The sequence below is a fragment of the Penicillium bovifimosum genome (assembly GCF_028826915.1).
Source record: "Penicillium bovifimosum strain IBT 22155 chromosome Unknown utg000005l_segment0_segment0, whole genome shotgun sequence".
In the NCBI taxonomy this organism is placed as follows: domain Eukaryota; kingdom Fungi; phylum Ascomycota; class Eurotiomycetes; order Eurotiales; family Aspergillaceae; genus Penicillium; species Penicillium bovifimosum.
In genome coordinates this window covers 2807874-2826909 of record NW_026622714.1, presented here as the reverse complement: position 1 = coordinate 2826909, position 19036 = coordinate 2807874, and the positions used below count along the sequence as shown (strand labels likewise).

Here is a 19036-nt window from a genome sequence, read left to right as displayed (position 1 = left end):
CCTATGGATACCCAAATGCATAGCCAGAAGATGAGATCTGCGCCCTCGAAGGCCATGGAAGGTAGGTCAACATGAGCTGAGACTGAGGCGAGATGGAAAACCCCTGACTGATAGTCAGTTAATATGCGTTGGGCACTCGGGTTATTTCGAGGCCCAATGCAATAAGCCGCATAGACCTTTCTGATTAAAACAAAGAGAAACTCTATTAGCAAAGTTCCTCCGAGTGGAGAGCTCATCTGTTCTGATGGCGCAAATGCTGCCGTTGCAGCCCAAGCGGAGGCCCAATATCCGTTCAGGTGGACTCGCTGGTGGTTATTGTTATCAAAACACCCTGAGTCATGGGAATTTGATACACACATGAACTTTTAACACAAGTATACGCCTTTCAAGCCACAATAATAAGGGTCGCAGTATGTTCAGGGTAGTATCAATAATCCAAGGCGATCTCCAGGGGTGCCGCAAACCCTATGTGGAGCTCTATCGACGAGGCAGTTTACGTTTCCTGCTGGCCTTTATTTTCAGAAGACGGCAGTCTTATCCCTTGGCGAGAAGCATAGTCCTGGTTTCTTGGGTGAGTATGCCAAGAAGAATTTGGGGAGACTGATGTCTGCTTACGTCGCAACTCAAACGGATAGCTTCTTCGATACCGATGCGAGCCTCGTACCCCAAAACCTCCTTAGCTTTATTACCACTAGCATATCGAATGGCACATGCATCTCGGACACTGCCACGGCTTAGTGTGGTCGTCGTTCCCGTCACCCAGGTGACCGCTTCACACGCCAGCCCCACGAAGTAGGCCATACACTCTGGAATACGGACCTCGAAAGACGGGATGTGTCCAAAGTGTGCCCAGACCGCCAGGCAAAAGTCTCGAAAGGCAATAGGTTCGTTGTTCTGTATGAAAAAGACACTACCAGCAGCTGTGCGGCATGATAACAAATTCTCTATGGCAAGGACGTGGGCATCCGCGGCATTGCCCACGTAGGTGATATCCCACAAGTTGAAGCCGTTGCCAATCACAAATCCGGTTTTGTGTTCGACGATGCATGAGTGAATAGACGGTAACAGTTGGCAATCACCTGGTCCGCAAAGCACCGATGGCCGGAGGGCACACGTCGCCATTGTGCTACTCGAAGCCCTGAGTACGAGTGTTTCGGCAGCAGCCTAGACAACATACCGCAGTGTATCAGTATCTAATTTGCAATAAGGCATGAGAATGCTACCGATAAGGATTGGTGGTTTCAACCTTTGACTGCCCATATATAGTCGACCGGGGCGACGGAGGCCATTCTTCATTGATGTTCGGGTGAGGGGTTGTTGTATCGTCAATCACCACGCAACAAGTGCTTGTGTATATGAAAGCTTTAACCCCACTCCGCTGAGATGCCTCCAGCATATTCCGTGTGCCCTCAAAGTTGATCTTCCACACCTCTGGTTCTAGTCGGCGACTCCACCGCTCAGCTAGGCCTGGAATCATCCCAGCAGCGTGGACAACTACATCTGGGTTGATGGCCTCAAAGGCTTTGTTCAAAGCCTCAACAGAAGTTAAGTCCACCCGCATATACCGCGTCTTCTCTGGCAGGACGTGCTCGGGCCGTGGGGGATTTTGGTCGATGATGGCGATGATAAAGTCCGGATGCTTTTCTGTAAGAGCTCGCACTATGGCCGAGCCAACGAAGCCAGTGCCGCCAGATACAAGAACTGTTGGAGAATTCGTCATTGCGAAAGTGGTTGTAAGAAGGAGCGTTCGATGTTGGGGGAAGTGCAGCATCACAACTACGTGACCGAAAGTTAAAGTGTGGTCATGAGTTACAACAAAATACATCTAGGCTATGCTTCAAACAAATACCTCCATCCAGTTAACTGAGGTCGAAATGGGCCGTATGAGGATGAAGAATAATGATGCCTCCTCTGAATGGTGGTAATCCTATTCATGGATTTCCTCCAAGTCTTCCTCGTTTTCATCGTTTTCATCATTTTCATCAATTTCATCGTCTTCACCGTCTTCATCGTTTTCATCGCCAGCTCCATCCAACGTACTCAACACTTGCTCGAAGCCTGGATGGATGCAATAATCACGGGACAATACTTCCAGTTCCTCCAGTTTTGACAACAGAGAATTAGGAGCCGAAGCATCGTTTCTGATCGCTTCAATTTCCTCTTCTTCCATGTTCCAGAGGATGTCCAACATCCCTTCCACAAGAGAGGCGTCGTATTGGAAGGTCTTTTGCACCTCATGGCCCAGTGTATCAGTAGAAGAAAGCGCGATCGTTTTTCCAATCTTGCGCAGCACAGAGAGTCCATTGAGGCGCGTCTGGGGGTTTGTTAAAGGCCCACACTGTCGTGTAATCGATTGGATGGTTTCAACGACTGACTGCGCGACATCAAATGCGATATCGTACTGCTGTCCACCACGCATGGACCTGTACGTGATATTGATCTCCTTCCAGACTGAACTCGAAAGATGATCGAAGTTGACGACGCGCTTTCGCTCCCTTTCTTGGATAACGTGAATGGCATTGTCTATCTTCCCCAGGACGTCGGGGTGGGTTTCGGCTGCCAGCCGAAGGATAGTGGCGACAGACTGAGTCAAGTTGGTTGATGCGCAGGGCGATTTCTTCTGCCGACACTTTCGGCTTTGGAATTTCGATGACTTCATCTGAAGCCGGGTTGGTATGGGCATCTCCAACAGTGTTGGATCGCGCACGTTTAGCCGTTACCATTGTTGCTGGGCACTTCAACGAGATTTCGGGAGAGTGTCAGTGGTCAAATTTCCTCCACAGACAAGATAGTCAGTGGGATGTAGAATTAGAGAAACATTTGGTAGAGTGAATTAAAAACAAACACGAATTGGAAGAGAAAGATAAAGGGAAATGGTTACGCGCTGGGCGTGGGAACGCGTTTACCCGTCACCCGTCAACCGCCTCGGTCCGTCTTATGAAGTTTGAATATCAAACGTCGAAACAAAGAAGAAAATGCAGTACATTCTCAGCGAGACATCTCGGTGACAGACTGACAGTCACTTTCTCCGTGTAGTCTGCACCCAGGAACTAACTAGTCCAATTTTAGTTGTGTCTTCCTTCATGAGGACTAACTACTTCATAGTCAATTCCGATCTCGATTTTTTCGACTTTGTGAGATGTAGAATCCGTCGTTTCCGAGTCTGTTTTGTTATTGGAGAGTGCTCCTTTGAAACGACACTGGATATTAATTCCGAAGTCTCCATGGGTCGAGTCTCCAGCAATATCCAAGGAGATATCCAAGCTGCCCGAGATATCTCTATGGGACTCAGATCTATCTTTCAGTGGAGGAGGACTAGAGGACCGTTTCGACTGGAGAGTATAGTGTACTTGTCAGCAAGAGCAAACAAGCAAATAGACGTAAATCCAGTAAGCGCCTAAGAGCACCTGCATAGATAAAGGGTAAGTATAGTATGGTAGGTCCTGGCATGCGTGCCTTTCGATTGACAGACAACCCTACAAGACAAGCCAATGCTTGTGTTGTGATATGATCATGGTTGATTGCCAAATTGTCTGTCTTGGCCATATAAATGCTTCAATAGCCAAGTAGACATGACCCTAGGTTAGATATAAAAGCGCTCAGGGCTGCTGCCAAAACACGGAAGGGGAGTATGGACATATTCAAGTCATAATCTATACACTGTGTCACATTGAGGACAGCTGCACAATCACCAGCAGAGCACACATAATGCGAGATACGCAGACATCTAATATACAGATCCTTGACCAAGGTATTATCCCAACAGTCACAAAAAGTCTAATCTCGACAAGAGAAAGCGCTGCGACTAACCGACAAACTCCAAAGTAAATGCAAAACGAAAAAAGATAAAAACCCCAACGGGGATAGCTCTACTCCCCCAACCCGGGCAGCCAGATGCTAACAACAATCGACTTATAGCACACGGCACAGAGCCAGTCCACCAAGCTTTTTCTCAACACACTCGCGAGCTTCCAGAATTCCACGGTCCGTAGAGAGATACAGACTCTCGCCGGGCGAGCGAATCCCTGCGACGTACCCAGAGTCCTCGCCACGCACAACTCGGCGCAGCCCTTCCACATCAATGTAGACCCGTCGGGTGGGCTTGCTGACCATCTTGATCTTTCCCAGGACCGATTCGTTCTGCCAGTACTTCAGGCCGAGCCACAGCCGCCTTGATGAGACGTTATCGCGCGTTACTTGCTCAATGCCTTCAAATCTATCGTTGACCGCGGGAATTCCGAGGATGGCATGGGCTGGGGGAGGAGTAGGGCCTCCGCGGACAACGGAGGAGATGTAGCCGGAGTGCTGGAGGGCGAGGGAGAGCTTCAGGTGGAGGTTGCTGTTGGGAATGGAAGTGAGACCGAGGCGAGCCTTGGTGGCATTGTTCAAGTGGGCGCAAACGGCGGAAAGATTGACGAGAGACATTTTTGATTTCGCGATGGCAGCAATTAAGCCCTACCGGCGGCGGTTCGGAGGGAGAAGAGTGGTGGTGCAGGGTTGATCGGAATCCGAAAGGAGAGGAAAACAGAGAATTCGGATGCGCACAAAGGAGGACCGAATGTGACCACAATGGACTGTAACCTGGGGGAAGCAAAAGCACGGCAGGAGGTGTTGAAGCACCGGAGATGCGATCTGGGATGGAAATTTTCGGATAAACTGTGTTTCCGGGTCGCGGTCTTGTCCAGGTACCCGGTACTTTCCCGCCCATAGTGGAGAGATGTGACATGCAGGTCACTAGTACCATCTCATCACATCACATCCAAGACTCTAAGCGCCCAAGTCTGCATGGCGGTTGAAGCTGGCGTCTCACAGGCTATTGAATACCCCTCAGTGCAAGGTATAAATATTGACGTACAATTGTAAGTCTCCTCTTTCTCTTCTCTCTTCTGGCTGTCGTTATATACCAGTATCGTACTTCAACTCAACTCGACAATCATGCCACCATTAGCGAGTGAAGAGCGCATTGTGACTGTGTGAGTTGGACTGACTTCCCCGCAGGTCCATATGAGGCGATCCTCTTAATCTAACAGCGAAAATAGTTTCGCGGATATTCACTACTACTTCACAGAGCCGACCCGACGTCCTTCACCATACCACCATCGCTTTGACAAAGGCTCTTATGTGTATATCTACCATGATGCGGTTCAGAACAAGGCTCGGATAGAGATAGCCAATAACCCTGGATCTCCAGAGCAAGATGCATTTTGTGGAGGACTGAGCAATGTTCATATACGACACTCCGCTCAATTCCCCACTCTCTGCACACTGACAGTCGACGCACATGCGGGCTCACCCCAGCAACAACAATATCCACAAGATACCCTCCAGCAAGACTGGCGCCTGCACAATGGAGATCCACGCAGCGATCCTAAGGATCTCCGCACTTACCCCCGTTTGCATACCTTGGACATCTACTTCTGGGCCCAAGATGACGCAAACGAGTTCCTAGACGCTGCCATCCGTCTTCTATCAAAGAATCAAATTGAAACAGACCGCGAAGCAGCTACACAACCCCAGCAACCCATGAGCTCTGTAGTCCAGCAACTGGAAAGCATCGCAGTCTCAGATCCAGCTTATCAAAATGGCCAAACACCCAACTCACGATCTGACCCCACCAACACAGCAGAACCAGTCGTCCAGGGACCCCCACCAACCAGCAGCTTTCCCCCACCACCTCCCAGCAGCGCTCCAGTCGACAATCAGTCACGGGCCGCTCCTCCCCCCGCCGAGGAAAAGAAAGATGCAGCCAGCTTCGCCCCACTCCCATACAATCCAGCTGCCCCCGCCGCCCCAGAGCCAATACAATACCGCGAGAAGACCCCGCCACCAGAGGATGGCGCGGGCGGTACCGGTCTCGCAGCCGCATTGGCAGCCGACAACGGTGTCCCGTATACGCTACAGCAACAAGTCCCCGGAGGTGTACCCGGCATAGGCGGGTTTGCATCACCGCCCCCTTCAACACCGGGACTGCAATACGCGGGCCCTCCAGTCGCAGCATCATACGCATCTCCGCCACCCAGCGCGGGTCTACAGCATTCGGCCTCCTTCTCCACTGCCCGATCCTCGCTCAGCAGTCCTCCTGGACAGCCTGTTTCTCCATACTCGCAACCATTCATGGGTGGACAAGCAGCCCAGCAGTACACCACGAGCCGACAGGGATCGATGTCCTTTGCTCCGCCGCCGCAGGACCCTAACGCCCATCTGTATGATCAGCAGGCTTATGGTGGTGGCGCTGTCCCTGTTCAGCCGCCGCCTCAGCATCAGGCTGGGGTGCCCGTGCCGGTAGGCGGATTCTCCAATTACTCCTACGACCAGACCCAGGCGCCGCATCAGCAACATCAGCGTGCCGGTTCTGAGTATGATATCCATAGCCAGGTGTATCGGCCTACTGAGGTGGAGGCTGGATCTCATTATCAGAAATATGCCCAGAAGGCTATGAAGGATCCTGCGCAGCGGCCGAGGAAACTGGAGGAACGGACGGAGCGGTTGGAGAGTGGTATGAATAGGTTCTTGAAGAAGCTTGAGAGAAAGCTTTAAGTATTCCATCATTCCACAAGGCCATCCATTGAGCATTACCATAGGCATGGATATCAAGGTACGAGTATTGTTTAGCCCACGAGGGTAAATGAAATGTTCATTGCACATAAACTGATTGGTATGAAAGCTTTCAGCCCCGCTTCATTGATGAATCAAGATGCTATGTAGATTGACAATGCCCCTAAGCGCTGGAATAATATGCTCATAAATTTAGTACAGAGAATGCAAGAGGAAATTAGAAAAGTAATGAAGCCCCAAACACTGACAAATGTGAAAAATGCTAGCATAGAGGAAAAGACACCCCCAGGATGGAGGGTCGAAGAGGCCGAGTGCAAGCATCGTAAGAACGAAAAAAAGGAGCTCACGCTTGGTGACATAGAATAGAAAGAAGGATATGACCACACAGAAGATTGAAAGCTTGATCCAAGATTTACCAGAAGCGTTGATAGGCAAAGTCAACAGATAGACTGAATTGGTGATCAACAGCGCTTAGTTCAGTGCCAGATTGGCGATGTCGATAGCAACGTTGCTTGACTCCGCCTCAGCTGAGGAGTTCGCATCAGTGGCAGCCGGCTCAGTGGACTTGACAACCGAGGGCTTTTCCTCTGCGATCTCTGTCATATCAGGAACGACAACCTCTTTCAGGGGGACATCGTCGTCTTTTTCGGCAGCCTCAGGCTGGGCCTCAGTCCCCTCCGGGTTCTCGAGCACCTGCGGTTCAGGGGCCGAGATATCGTCCTTAACAGCAATATCCACTTCATCGACTGCTGTCTGGTTCGAGGTTGCCACAGGCTCCGCGGCAGCATCTTCGGTTGTGGTGGTAGATTCAGCAGCCTTCTCTTCCTCGACGGGCTCAGCGACGGGCTCAGCGGACGCCTCAACGGAAGAATCCGCGTCAGCCTTGACTGAAACCGGGGTTTCATTAACATCACTCTGCTCAGTCAGCGACGTCTCCGTGGCGTCTTCGACCGAGACTGGCTCAGGTGAGATTTCAGCCACAGTCTCCTCGACGATCGGCGGAGGAACCTCAATCGACTTCTCCTCCGGCTCAATAGAGTCGACGGCAACTTCCGAAGCAGGCTCCTCTACCTGAGCAGGGGCAATGACCTCTTCCACCGGCTTGGAAGGAGCCTCGGGCTGTTCCACGGCGCCAATTGGGTTAGATTTCACCGTAGCAGGCTCCTCTGGACTGGCTGGGGTTCCCTCCACCTCCACAATATTCTCCTTCTCGCTCTCTTGTCTCTTCTCGGGAGCCTTAGGTCCATCTTTTTGTGGCGCGTGTTCCTTGCGCAGAGCTTGGAATTTTTGGTTCTGAGGCCGGAGGGTGTTGCTCTTAGGCTTCACCTGGGAGGCTGTGCGCTCGGGTACTTTCCCGATTGATGGTCGAGGAGCCTTGGACGCAGAGACCGCTTTGCTGACGGGCTTTGTATCGGCCTTCTCCTGGGACTGGAATTTGTTGGCAGAGCTGGCAGTCGGCCGCATCATTCTCGCAAGGAAGCTCTCATTGACTGGCTTAGTGGTTGAATCATTGGTTGTCTGAGCGGGCAGCGAAGGGCGAGAGGATTGTCTGCGAACACTAGCAGTGGGAGTAGTTGCCCGCTGTTGACCACCAGTTGCGCTCTTGAGGGTGGAAGGTTTCCTAGTAAGGGTTGATGTGTTGCTAGTAGTGCGTGTGCTCGAAGCACCTGTGCTTCCCAGCCTAGCAGCAGATGCCTGGGTGGGTGCACCACGAGTAGATTTGGGTGGAGATTTGGTTCCTGCCTTGTTAGTCGCACCAGCGACGGAGGGCTTCGAAGTGTCTTGTGCAGGTGTTGAGCCGCGTGTTGGCCGTGCCGTTGTCTTGGCAGCTAGCGAGACACGGCTCGGTTTGTGGGTTAGAGAGTTGGCACGCTCTTTGGCCACTTCGCGAGCCGTGGGTTTCAAACTTTTAGTGCTGGCGTTAGGTTTCGCAGCAGCAGAAGCAGCAGTAGCTGGCACATGCTTGCTTGCTGCATTGCGGCTAGAGCCAACAGACGAAGGCTTCTTCTTAACCGTTCCTGGTGAATCTGGCTGGTGTGAGGCATTGATGGAGTTTGCAGACTTAGATTCCTTGGAGGGATCCTCGGGTTGCTTTGGTGAGGTGCCTCGCAGCTGAGATGTGGTCTCAGCGCGAGTTGTGGGTTTGGCGCTGCTGTAATTCGGTTCCGCCTTGGTCTCGGTGTTCGGCCGACCCTCCGCCATTATCTGTGCCATAGTCGCGTTCTGCATGTGGTCTAGGCGACTGACAGGGGTAGGAGAAACCGTACTCTGTCGGCCCGAATCCACATCGCCCGAATTGATCTTCGGTCCAAATATCCCCGGACTGTCGCTGCGTCCGCTTGTTTTCCTCAACGGCGAAGCAGGATTTGATTGAATGACACCGTCCACAGTGACAAAGCTTGCTCGAACCTTGGACAGTTGTCGAGTTGTTCCGGACGAATCTGACGCAGCGGGAGATCGGCCCCGAGAAGGCGGGGAGGCAATAGGGCTCTGGCCTTCGAATTTGGCTAACAAGCTGCGCACCCCAGGGTGATGAGGGTTGTTATCGGGCATTGTCGCTCACAGACAGTAGATCAGTCGAACGATGGGCATACGCAATCGAGGGGAATTGAGAGACGCGTCTGCCGAGCACAGGGGGTGCTCCTGAAATCGGATCTAAAGGAATTGTGCAGTGGTTCAATCGGATAGCGGCAGATCTGACTGCATGTTCCCAGAAAGGCTGGGCTCAAACGCGTCAAAAACTGAGATTGGAGAATTAGAATGAGACAACAATTGAGGACAGCAGTCGTGAAGAAGGACGATTGAGAAACTATTATTACGTAGATCCGCGCTAGTCAGTCAAGCTAGTCAGACTAGCGTATCCAATAGACACCTTACGTTGTACTTGGGACCCCCTACAGATCCTCCTCTGAGACCTCCCCCTGGAGTTTCAGCCTTTCAGGGGCTTTTTCATTGATTTGTGACAAGGCCCCGTGATTTAGTACTCATGGGGTCTTTATCATCTCACCGTACATGTACTGAAAGGCCCCTGGGAAGCTTGAAAGTTGGTCTTTAGGCATTTGTCTCCGTACACAGTACACAGTAGGAGAAAGGGGCGCTTTATGCCTGAGGCAGGGATGTAAACACAGCCGAACTTTGATGTTCCACGGTTCACGATCTACTTTTGTTGCCATGGCAAAACTTATGTGGTGTGACTTTTGTCTTTCTCACGAGTCACAACCGAGAGCGAAGGCATGTATCGCATTGTTGACTAGTGCGGGGTATTCAGCGTCGGGATGAGCAGCATCCATTGTAGACGGACATGGCCATATACAGATGAGAAGGGCAATGCAATCTGATCTCAATTCATACGGTCATACCCATGCGATTCAGAAATACACAGCACCATATTCCTTACTGTATACAATAGGCGCTGTTTCACCTGGATGCCAATAAGGTTGAACGTCCATAACTACGCAGTAAGATTTCGAGGCCAGACATAGATATCCTCCGCCTAGCATAGGTAGTGGATCGAATTGGCCGCTTCTCCGGAGTCATAGCGGATCAACAATCATCCGAATCCGCAACAAAATGCAAAGCTCCGATGACGGCGAAATGTCGAGTCCAGGAAGCAATTCTACGAAAAGTCCAACAAAATGGCTGCCGCTGCCCGAACACTTCGCATTGGTACAATGGCCCATGTCTTCCGATCTTGTGGCTCGGCAATTGACTGACATGGCCGGACTTTATAGGTCTCATTCCCGGAGATGGTATCGGACGGGAGGTTATCCCGGTGGGTAGCTCCTCCAAGACTAGAAAGACGAGCCAATTCGCTAATTGAATGTTGCTCATGGAAAATAGGCTGGCCGTCGCATCCTCGAGTCCCTCCCCTCATCCCTGAACCTCAAATTCAGCTTCGTCGACCTCGAGGCCGGCTACGGCACATTCCAGAAGACTGGAACCGCTCTGCCCGACAAGACCGTTGAGACCCTGAAGAACGAGTGTGACGGTGCTCTCTTCGGTGCCGTCAGGTAAGCACAATCTCCCTGATATCCTTCACCGAGTCTCGACTGACCATCGCTGCCAATCTCAAGCTCCCCCAGCACCAAGGTCGCCGGTTACTCGTCGCCCATTGTTGCTCTCCGCAAGAAGCTCGACCTGTACGCCAATGTCCGTCCCGTCAAGACCACCGCCGGAAACAGCAACGGCAAGCCGATTGACTTGGTCATCGTCCGTGAAAACACCGAGGACCTGTACGTGAAGGAGGAGCGCACCACCGAGACCCCCGAAGGCAAGGTTGCCGAGGCTATCAAGCGCATCTCCGAGCGCGCCTCCTTCCGCATCTCCAACATCGCCGGTGAGATTGCCCTCCGCCGCCAGAACATCCGCAACGGTTCTGCCAACCCCACCCGTGACCAGCCCATGGTCACCATCACCCACAAGTCGAACGTGCTCTCCCAGACCGATGGTCTCTTCCGTGAGACCGCGCGCCGAGCCCTTGCCGCTGAGAAATTCTCCTCCGTCTTCGTTGAGGAGCAGATTGTCGACTCCATGGTCTATAAGCTCTTTCGCCAGCCTGAGTTCTACGATGTCATTGTTGCCCCTAACCTCTACGGTGATATTCTCTCCGATGGTGCTGCTGCCCTTGTTGGTAGCTTGGGTCTCGTCCCCAGTGCCAATGTTGGTGATAACTTCGCTATCGGTGAGCCCTGCCACGGCAGTGCCCCTGACATTGAGGGCAAGGGTATCTCCAACCCCATCGCTACTATCCGCAGTGTCGCTCTGATGCTCGAGTTCCTCGGCGAGGAGAAGGCTGCTGCCCAGATCTACGCTGCTGTCGATGGTAACCTCGATGCTGCCCAGTTCCTTACCCCCGATATGGGCGGAAAGGCCACCACTCAGCAGGTCTTGGACGATGTTCTCAAGAGACTGTAAAACAAAACTTGTACATAAGCCAAAATTCGCAAATGAGCGCGGAGATGAAATCAATTTCTAGGTGTATTTTTTGTACGCACTGAGAACTGTAAGTGAGAGTAAAAGATATTAGGTATTAACAATGGGTGTCGAACTGGTCTCTAACTGAGGCTCAAGTCCCTCACGACGAAGAATCTCTGTCACTCACGGCACCAGATGATGGTCCTGCTTCCCACTCAAACTTTCCTAGATTATCATCCTTGCCATTCCTCTGTTCGCGATAATCCTCTTTTATCTCATTTTCACAAAGAACCGCTGAGAACACGACGGCAAGATACACCCGCCCGTTGGACATGTCCTTGAGCGTATACCGCAGTTCATGATTATTTTTACCCACGTACTTCATGACATTGAGAGTAAACCCAGGAAGGCGAACAGAGAAGTCTACAAAACTCCAGTCAGCCAAGGATGTCAAAAAAGGGCAAAAAAGGCGATGCGCATCCACTCACCATTGAGTGCCAAATAAGGATTGCCAAAGTCGGCAACATACATCCTCCCCGGCTCAAACTCGAACTCCTTTCGATGCGCCTCATCCTGGAAATGCTTCCTGCGGCCGTCGACCGTATCGGGAATATTAAACCGCTTTCGCGTCTCGGCAGCTTCTTCGCTGTAAGCGCCTTCTTCAATGACCTCGTCATGGAGCGTTGGCACCTCGTCGGATTTCCGCATCTTGTCCCCAATCCGGAAGATATCCCATGAAGCTAATGCCGGGCTGTAGAGGTACGGCTGGTCAGCGTATACATCTCCGTCTAGACCTGGATCGAGGGCCCATTTGACAAAGCGCAGGGCTGCATTGAAGCCTGGAGGTAGGATGTCGCGGATTGGGTGGTCGAAATCATTGCCGAAGTATAGGTTGTTTCCGTTTACCGGTTCTTTGAAGGTTATTGAGAAGCAAATGGAATATAGGTCTCTGTTGTGCAGAGGGTCGTCGAAATATGGACTTGTGGAGGGTGAGTTCTCTGGATAGCCTATTCTTTTATGAGCTAGGCGCTCTGGATGGAGCTGTGGGAGGGGAGAGTATCACCTGTGTAGTCTTTGATCTTTACGCAGAGACTGATGATTGCGTGCTCGTTTTCAATTCGGATTGTTTCACCGTTCACGGGGACCACTTGATGGGTCTTGAGGTTGTAGTCTGGGCCTGCTGTTACCTTCAAGCGGCGCTGGTTGGGCTTTATTTCCTTGGCTATCATGATTGGAGATAACTGTGAAGTGATCAAGTGAGTTTGAATGTAGAATGTGTTGTGACAAGTTGTTGCTAGAGGTGTTTTATATCTGTGGGCAAATCTAAAGTTCTGTAGGCTTGACGCCTGACAACGTCATCAACTGGAGGCCCATTAACTAAATCAAGTATCTCGATAATCTTTGGAGGCAACTCAGCCTCAAAACAGTATCGATTCCTCACCACATTAGGTGTACAGTCTAGCCAACAACGGCTTCTGGGCCTTGTGTACCATCACTACATTGGGCTCACTGGGGTCTTGTCTTATTCTTTCGCGAAGAAGTTGATTTTCGTCAGCAGAAGTGGCGCAGCCTATCAAACAAATCAGACGAAATACCCCGGATAGTCTAGACACCTGATGCCGCGATACCGATGCCCTATCTTGGATTCTAATTATATCCTTGTCCCTATCTAAGAATGTTTCTACCATGGCTCTCCCAAGTGAATGCACCCACTCCGTCCTGTTCATCTGGCCCTTGGTTCGAGACGCCTGGAATGACATCATGACCTGTAAATCCCCCAAATTTACGTTGATTGGTTGAGCGGTGCATAGCACCCAAAGCGGTTAGTCCCCGGGGTTATCAAACCATAAAAGGTGGAGACGCCAAGAATATGCGCCTCAGTTTCTTTTTGTCTCTTGTGGATTTCGACATGGGCTACGGAGGTATAAGTAGGTCAAGCTTCCTCCTGAGTGAGTACAGTGTCAGTGAACATCGACTCAAGCTATGCCAAACAACACTCAGTGACTCACAATGACTTCCACCGAAGCCCACCAAACCATTACCAACCAAACCCTTCCTACTTCCATGAATCCTTTTGAATCAGACGATTCAAACACACTGAATACATCCGACACCTCCCAATCAATCAAACCCCCAGCAAATGGTCCTGCATTTACCGTCGACTTCACCTGGAAGAAATGGAAAGGCATGGTCTCTGACGCCAACAAGCCTGGCTCAGACCCTCTATACACAATCCACTTCCCATTCAATGTTTTCACCAAATACGCAGCCACCTTAGTCTTCAAGCGAAATCCAAGCGAAGAAGTCATTGGAAGCGGAATGATCAATGCGGTCTCCATCAACGCCGACTACGAGCTACACGGACAGAAGGCCCACCTCCTAGCTCAGAAGCGCTGGAAAACGGTCTACACCCACCGCTCACTCAACTTCTCTGACACCGACTCTCCAGTCACAATGACATGGACCAGCGATTGCGGGTTCAAGTCTTGGGACTTTGTTTGTGTCGATGAGCAGCAGATGCCTGTGGCGAGGTTCGCTGCCAATTGCTGGGCCCTCACTAAGGTCGGCAAGATCGAGTTCATTGGGCCCAAAGCAGAAAGTAGAGCTGCACAAGAAGAGATTATGGTTACGGGGATAACGCTGTTCTATTGCATGATGCTTCGGGCTAATAGCATTTTCAATTTCTTTGGTGCCGTCTTTGCTCGACCAGGGCATAAACAGCATATTGAGCCGATGCCCAAGGATATGGCTAGCTAGAAGGCTTCGCAAGCTGTATGAACCTTTCTTTGAAGGTGATTTTATTTTGACAATATGGAGATACCACTTACATTCATCTATATGATACATAGACGTTGAGATAATTGAGAGTTTTCTAGACTTTGTTGCATATACAATTGTCCGATAGTAGGCCTAAGTACATCTTCGGGCACAAATCCATATCCTATCAAGGAAAGGCAACATCCCGACCAAGCGAGCGAGCAACCCAATACCCAACAGCCTCTCGAATGATATTGTTACTCGACCAGTTCCGATTCGCATGCACCCGATGAGCCAACATGACCATAAAAGTATCCGACGCACGATCAACAACAAGCGTAGTCCCAGTGAAGCCCGTGTGGCCGCCGGCAAGCAAATTGGCCATGGGACCGGAGAAATAGCTCTGATTGAGCTCAAACCCAACACTGTGCTCATTTCCAGGGAACGCGGTATTAAAATTCGTGAACATCAAGTCCACAGTCTCCGGTTTCAGGATCTTCGTGCCGCCGTATGTGCCGTTGTTCAAAATCATTTGGCAGAAAATCGCCACGTCTCCGGCAGTAGAAAAGAGACCGGCGTGTCCGCTTACGCCATTCAGAGCCCAGGCGTTCTCGTCATGGACGGTCCCCCGCACTGGCTGGGGCCGTTGCGGCTCGGAGTCTCCCAGAACTTCAATTTGGTACTCTGTCGGTGCCATGCGCGCAAAATAGTGAAACGAAGGGGACTGGTTGTTTCCTTTGTTGAAGAACGTGCTGGTCATGCCAAGCTCGCTGGTATATAAATGAACATACTCGTCGAATGGTGTGTTGGTGACTTTCTCTACCAAGAAGCGCAAATTCATGAAGTTCAAGTCAGAGTATGTGTACGTAGATCCTGGGGCATCTACAAGCTCATGCTTGATGATAGCATCGACACGCTGCTGCATGGTTGTGTAGCTTGGGTCATACAGTCCAGGCAGAGGATCAGGAGGGAAACCACTCGTGTGCGTCAATAGCATCAAGACTGTGATGTTGTCCTTTCCATTGATTGCGAAGTCGGGAATATACGATGCGACGGACTTGTCCAAACTTAGCTTGCCCTCATCAATGGCACGCAATACGGCCACCGCCGTGAATACTTTGGTCAGACTGGCCATATCGTAGATTGTGTCCATTTTTGCCGGGATCCATTCATGGGCAGGCAATAATGTACCATTGGAGTCTGCATACAGACTCGCATTTCCGAAGGCGAAGGAGCTCACAATCGTGGACTGATGGCCGATAACAACAGTGCCTCCCGGCTGGATTGGGTGAACCTCATTGTGCGAAGCGGACCCATAATTGGCAGGATGAGTATACTGTGTCAAGTTCGGGGGCAGCTGGTGAAGAGGCTGGGCAAGTAGTCCCACCGACTCCGGAGATCCATGCTTGAGCACTCGGTCGGTCGCGCAACAGAGCGTGCCGGAGCTCGCAACGAGGCAAATGGCGGCAACTGTAAGTCGCATGTTTGTGTCCGGGGGGAACACTCAAGTAAATTGCCCATCATGAAAACAAATCTGATCTTGCTTCCCCCTTATCTGGGGATAATGGATCCAATGCGACTTGAAATGGTAACGGTTCCATTAACCATTTTCATTTGGATAAGATCTGCCCCTGGGCCCTGGATATGGGGTAACCCCGCATACAAACGTTAAACGTTTAGCAGGCACAGCTCATATCTCTACCAGAGACAGATAAGCTTCTTCAGTAACTACGGTAGCCCTGGAGATGGTTTCCATCTTCCTTCTTTTTGCACTGTTTGTTTAACTGTTTGACTCACTCAGTCCCATCCATGGGATCACACTCCACTCCCATAATTTCCACGAAAACGAAAACGAACACGAACGCGAACACGAACGAATCGAAAAACGAACTGACTACGAAAACGAACTTATCGACGCGAAATCATGACAACGACCCGTGGTAGGAAAATAGAGGGTTCGTCTAACGGTTAACCCGAGGAGTGAGGACCTAGTTAAGGAGGTGCCCAGCCCTACGCCCCGCCGGACCTGCCCCGGATTTTCTAAAAATAAACCGCAATTAACCCATTTGGACTACATCTGGACCCAGTTTCTGCATGAATTACTGCATCAAGCTGATGAAACGGCGACAGATCAAATAGGAAAGCCCCAAACGCCATGGAAAATCGGGTGCGTACGCAGTATATGAGCATATGTACAGGTTGACAAGTCAAATATGGACCGCAGTTCTCCAACGGAACAACAAAGTAGAGCGAAACAAAGGAAAATAAAGAACGAGAGTGTTATATACAAGAATTAGACCAAATCTGACGGGAGCGCATAATCAGAGCCGAGATCGGCCCCGATAATCGAAAGGTCATTGTCTTTCAGGACTTCGTCAGCTAGAAAGCCGATTCCACTGTCCACCCGCCGCCGGTCCTTGCCCCGGCCAACTTCGACATCAACGAATCGAGTCATGCTAACGGGAGTAATAGGTTCGCTCGCGCCCATTATGCTAGTGCCGTCTGACATCAAATCGTCGGATCTCAGTTCCCAATTAGCTGCGCGAACTTTGGCTCTGCGACGTTCTGAGTTGATCGTCTCTTTCATATGTGCGAATGACCGCGCCTGATCTGCAGCCCACTTGTCCAGAAGCTCATTGCGAGCTTCATTTTCCAGTTGGAGCTCCTGCTCAAGACCCTTATTGAGTAGCTGAAGACGTTGCACCTCACATTTCGCGTCATCCAATGAAGTGGTGAGGTCGCCGATGCGAACATTCAGTGTCCCAGTTTCTTCTTCGTGGCCTCGAAGCTCACTGTTGTATTGATCAAGAATCTCCATCGCTCTTTGACGTTCCTTTTCAAGGAGCTCCACCTGAGCGATCAAGTCGCAAGCCCGTGTCCGGTTGTGCTGGACTGCTTCCTCCAACTCCCGAATGCGGGTATCAGCTTCAGAAGCAGAGGCTTCGGCCGAACATCGCTTTGAACGTTCATGTGCCACTTGCTTTCTGAGTTTGGATATTTGCCGGGCGTAGTCCTCTTTCATAGCAGAATTCTCCTTTTCATAATTGTTGACGAGGTTTTCGAGACCCTTCACTTCATCACGATACTTGTCAAGGGCTGTGTTCAATCTATCAATCCCGACTGCCTGTTCGTGACCTTCACGCTCGAGGTCTTGCATTCGCATCCGTGTGTGGAGCATATCGCCCGCAGAAGATGTAATCGTATTCTCGAGGGTTTCGATTTTGCTGGCAGTTGTCTCATATCGATGCAGTAAAGCGTCAAATTGCCCTCGCAGAGCCCTTTCACGATCGAGCGAGCCGTGGTGGTAGTTACGCTCTGTGTCCAGCTCTTTTGCCAATGACTCGACGCGCCTGACTAGTGCACCTAGGGTTGCTTTGCCGTTCTCGAGGCTGGTATTGGCAGTTTCTCCAGGAAGAGCACGCTCAAGCTCAAGACGTGCTGTACGGAAGTGGCTGCGCATATCAGATATCACCTCAATGATGCTGTCTCCGGAGAATCCCAGGTTAGAGCACTCCTGAGTGACTCTTTCAAGGACCTCAGTGGCATCTGAAGCACGAGACAGGGCGTTTTCTAGAAGGCCTAGAATGTCATCGAAGAAATCTGAGGGAGGAGACGAATGACGGAAGAGGTGATTTATTCCAGGTTGGTTGAACCCAGAGATGCGCGACCGACATGCATCGAATAGGTTTCTCTTTTCTCGCCTGGCAGCCTCCAGATCAAGGGTCAGAGAGTGGACCTCGGCTTGATCCGTACCATTTGAATCCCGCGTCCCAGTGCTGGAAACGGGTGTTTGGGGTTCGTCGCATACCATCAAGCTGGCGGTGATTGGAGGGTTACGACCCTGATTACCACGAAGATCGGGAGAGCTAGATACAATGACGGCACTGTCGTTGAATGTGAAGGTATCTTCATTGCTGTCCAATGAGGGTGCAACACTTTGCAGCCTGTCACTGGAAGCTACTGATACATCCTCGCAGGATCTGGGTGTTGCGGGTGTCATCCAGTAAGATTCAGCGAGCGAGTTTTGATCTTCCAATGCTGTGCCGCTCTGCTTCATCGCACTTAGTTCGATTCTTAGGGAATCTCGCTCCTGAAGCAATGCTCGCAAGGTTTTCTCCATGTTGCTCGCCTCACGCTTTTCGCGCTCAATGTCATTGACTTCATCGCTCAATCCAATTCGTCGAATCCTCCTCTGCGTACGCGTATCCAGGATTTGGCGCAGCGGAGTGAATTGAACTCTTCGCTCGGTGCATGTCTCATCAAATGGCTCCTCTGGGTCATACAGGCGCTGGAAACGTGGCGTTGGTGTAGACCTGCGTCGGGCCTTGCGGTTAGGTGTGCGGTCCCCGGACCTTGATTCGAACGATGTACGACGCATCGCCGGGGTCAGACCGGTCGAGCTGACGTCTGCATCATGCAGCAAACGAGGTCCGGGGTCGGAAAACCGAACTTTCTTTCTGGATCTCTTGGGTGTGACAGAGACTGATTCTGGTGGACTGGGACCAGCATCTGCTGCGACCGCTGCCAGGCTCTGTCTAGTTCGATGTGAGACTGGAGAATGATTTGGGTTTAAGAGAGAGCTCTTTCGTTTTCTTCCCGACCGAGTGGTTTCCATAATGAACAACAAGTTTATCGAGGCCAAGTTAAGGATAGAACAATGCTTGATGAACCTGGGGTTACACAAAAATAAGATATGGGAGTTAGCTATCCATTGGATATAGGGATAAGTGTTTATAAACAGATTCTATAGATCACAAGCTAGGGTGTAAACAAACAAAGTTAGTGGGGCTACAGGCAGCAGGCGCGCAGG

At 51.0% G+C, this 19036-nt stretch overlaps 10 protein-coding genes across 10 annotated transcripts; 3 read left to right on the top strand and 7 right to left on the bottom strand.

Moving 5' to 3' along the window:
* Nucleotides 1-534: 534 nt before the first annotated feature.
* N7515_006265 (uncharacterized protein) lies at nt 535-1720 on the bottom strand (the record flags this gene model as incomplete). The annotated part of the gene is made up of 2 exons (XM_056667009.1): nt 535-1164; nt 1247-1720. 2 exons carry the CDS (start codon nt 1718-1720, stop codon nt 535-537), a joined length of 1104 nt encoding a protein of 367 aa, XP_056520605.1.
* Nucleotides 1721-1927: 207 nt separating this feature from the next.
* On the bottom strand, nt 1928-2723 carry N7515_006264 (uncharacterized protein; the record flags this gene model as incomplete). Its single annotated transcript, XM_056667008.1, has 2 exons — nt 1928-2584; nt 2631-2723. 2 exons carry the CDS (start codon nt 2721-2723, stop codon nt 1928-1930), a joined length of 750 nt encoding a protein of 249 aa, XP_056520604.1.
* A 1189-nt stretch (nt 2724-3912) lies between these two features.
* Nucleotides 3913-4425, bottom strand: N7515_006263 (mitochondrial 37S ribosomal protein uS8m; the record flags this gene model as incomplete). Its single annotated transcript, XM_056667007.1, has 1 exon — nt 3913-4425. The coding sequence occupies one exon, from the start codon at nt 4423-4425 to the stop codon at nt 3913-3915; it is 513 nt and encodes a 170-aa protein (XP_056520603.1).
* A 510-nt stretch (nt 4426-4935) lies between these two features.
* Nucleotides 4936-6537, top strand: N7515_006262 (uncharacterized protein; the record flags this gene model as incomplete). Its single annotated transcript, XM_056667006.1, has 2 exons — nt 4936-4973; nt 5040-6537. The coding sequence occupies 2 exons, from the start codon at nt 4936-4938 to the stop codon at nt 6535-6537; spliced, it is 1536 nt and encodes a 511-aa protein (XP_056520602.1).
* Nucleotides 6538-7026: 489 nt separating this feature from the next.
* N7515_006261 (uncharacterized protein) lies at nt 7027-9108 on the bottom strand (the record flags this gene model as incomplete). Its single annotated transcript, XM_056667005.1, has 1 exon — nt 7027-9108. The coding sequence occupies one exon, from the start codon at nt 9106-9108 to the stop codon at nt 7027-7029; it is 2082 nt and encodes a 693-aa protein (XP_056520601.1).
* Nucleotides 9109-10190: 1082 nt separating this feature from the next.
* lysB (homoisocitrate dehydrogenase lysB) lies at nt 10191-11469 on the top strand (the record flags this gene model as incomplete). Its single annotated transcript, XM_056667004.1, has 4 exons — nt 10191-10221; nt 10287-10327; nt 10396-10565; nt 10629-11469. The coding sequence occupies 4 exons, from the start codon at nt 10191-10193 to the stop codon at nt 11467-11469; spliced, it is 1083 nt and encodes a 360-aa protein (XP_056520600.1).
* Nucleotides 11470-11629: 160 nt separating this feature from the next.
* On the bottom strand, nt 11630-12698 carry N7515_006259 (DUF1769 domain-containing protein; the record flags this gene model as incomplete). The annotated part of the gene is made up of 3 exons (XM_056667003.1): nt 11630-11892; nt 11958-12476; nt 12533-12698. 3 exons carry the CDS (start codon nt 12696-12698, stop codon nt 11630-11632), a joined length of 948 nt encoding a protein of 315 aa, XP_056520599.1.
* Nucleotides 12699-13479: 781 nt separating this feature from the next.
* On the top strand, nt 13480-14226 carry N7515_006258 (uncharacterized protein; the record flags this gene model as incomplete). The annotated part of the gene is made up of 1 exon (XM_056667002.1): nt 13480-14226. One exon carries the CDS (start codon nt 13480-13482, stop codon nt 14224-14226), a length of 747 nt encoding a protein of 248 aa, XP_056520598.1.
* Nucleotides 14227-14413: 187 nt separating this feature from the next.
* On the bottom strand, nt 14414-15709 carry N7515_006257 (serine hydrolase domain-containing protein; the record flags this gene model as incomplete). Its single annotated transcript, XM_056667001.1, has 1 exon — nt 14414-15709. One exon carries the CDS (start codon nt 15707-15709, stop codon nt 14414-14416), a length of 1296 nt encoding a protein of 431 aa, XP_056520597.1.
* Nucleotides 15710-16519: 810 nt separating this feature from the next.
* On the bottom strand, nt 16520-18841 carry N7515_006256 (uncharacterized protein; the record flags this gene model as incomplete). Its single annotated transcript, XM_056667000.1, has 1 exon — nt 16520-18841. The coding sequence occupies one exon, from the start codon at nt 18839-18841 to the stop codon at nt 16520-16522; it is 2322 nt and encodes a 773-aa protein (XP_056520596.1).
* Between the last annotated feature and the right edge of the window lie 195 nt (nt 18842-19036).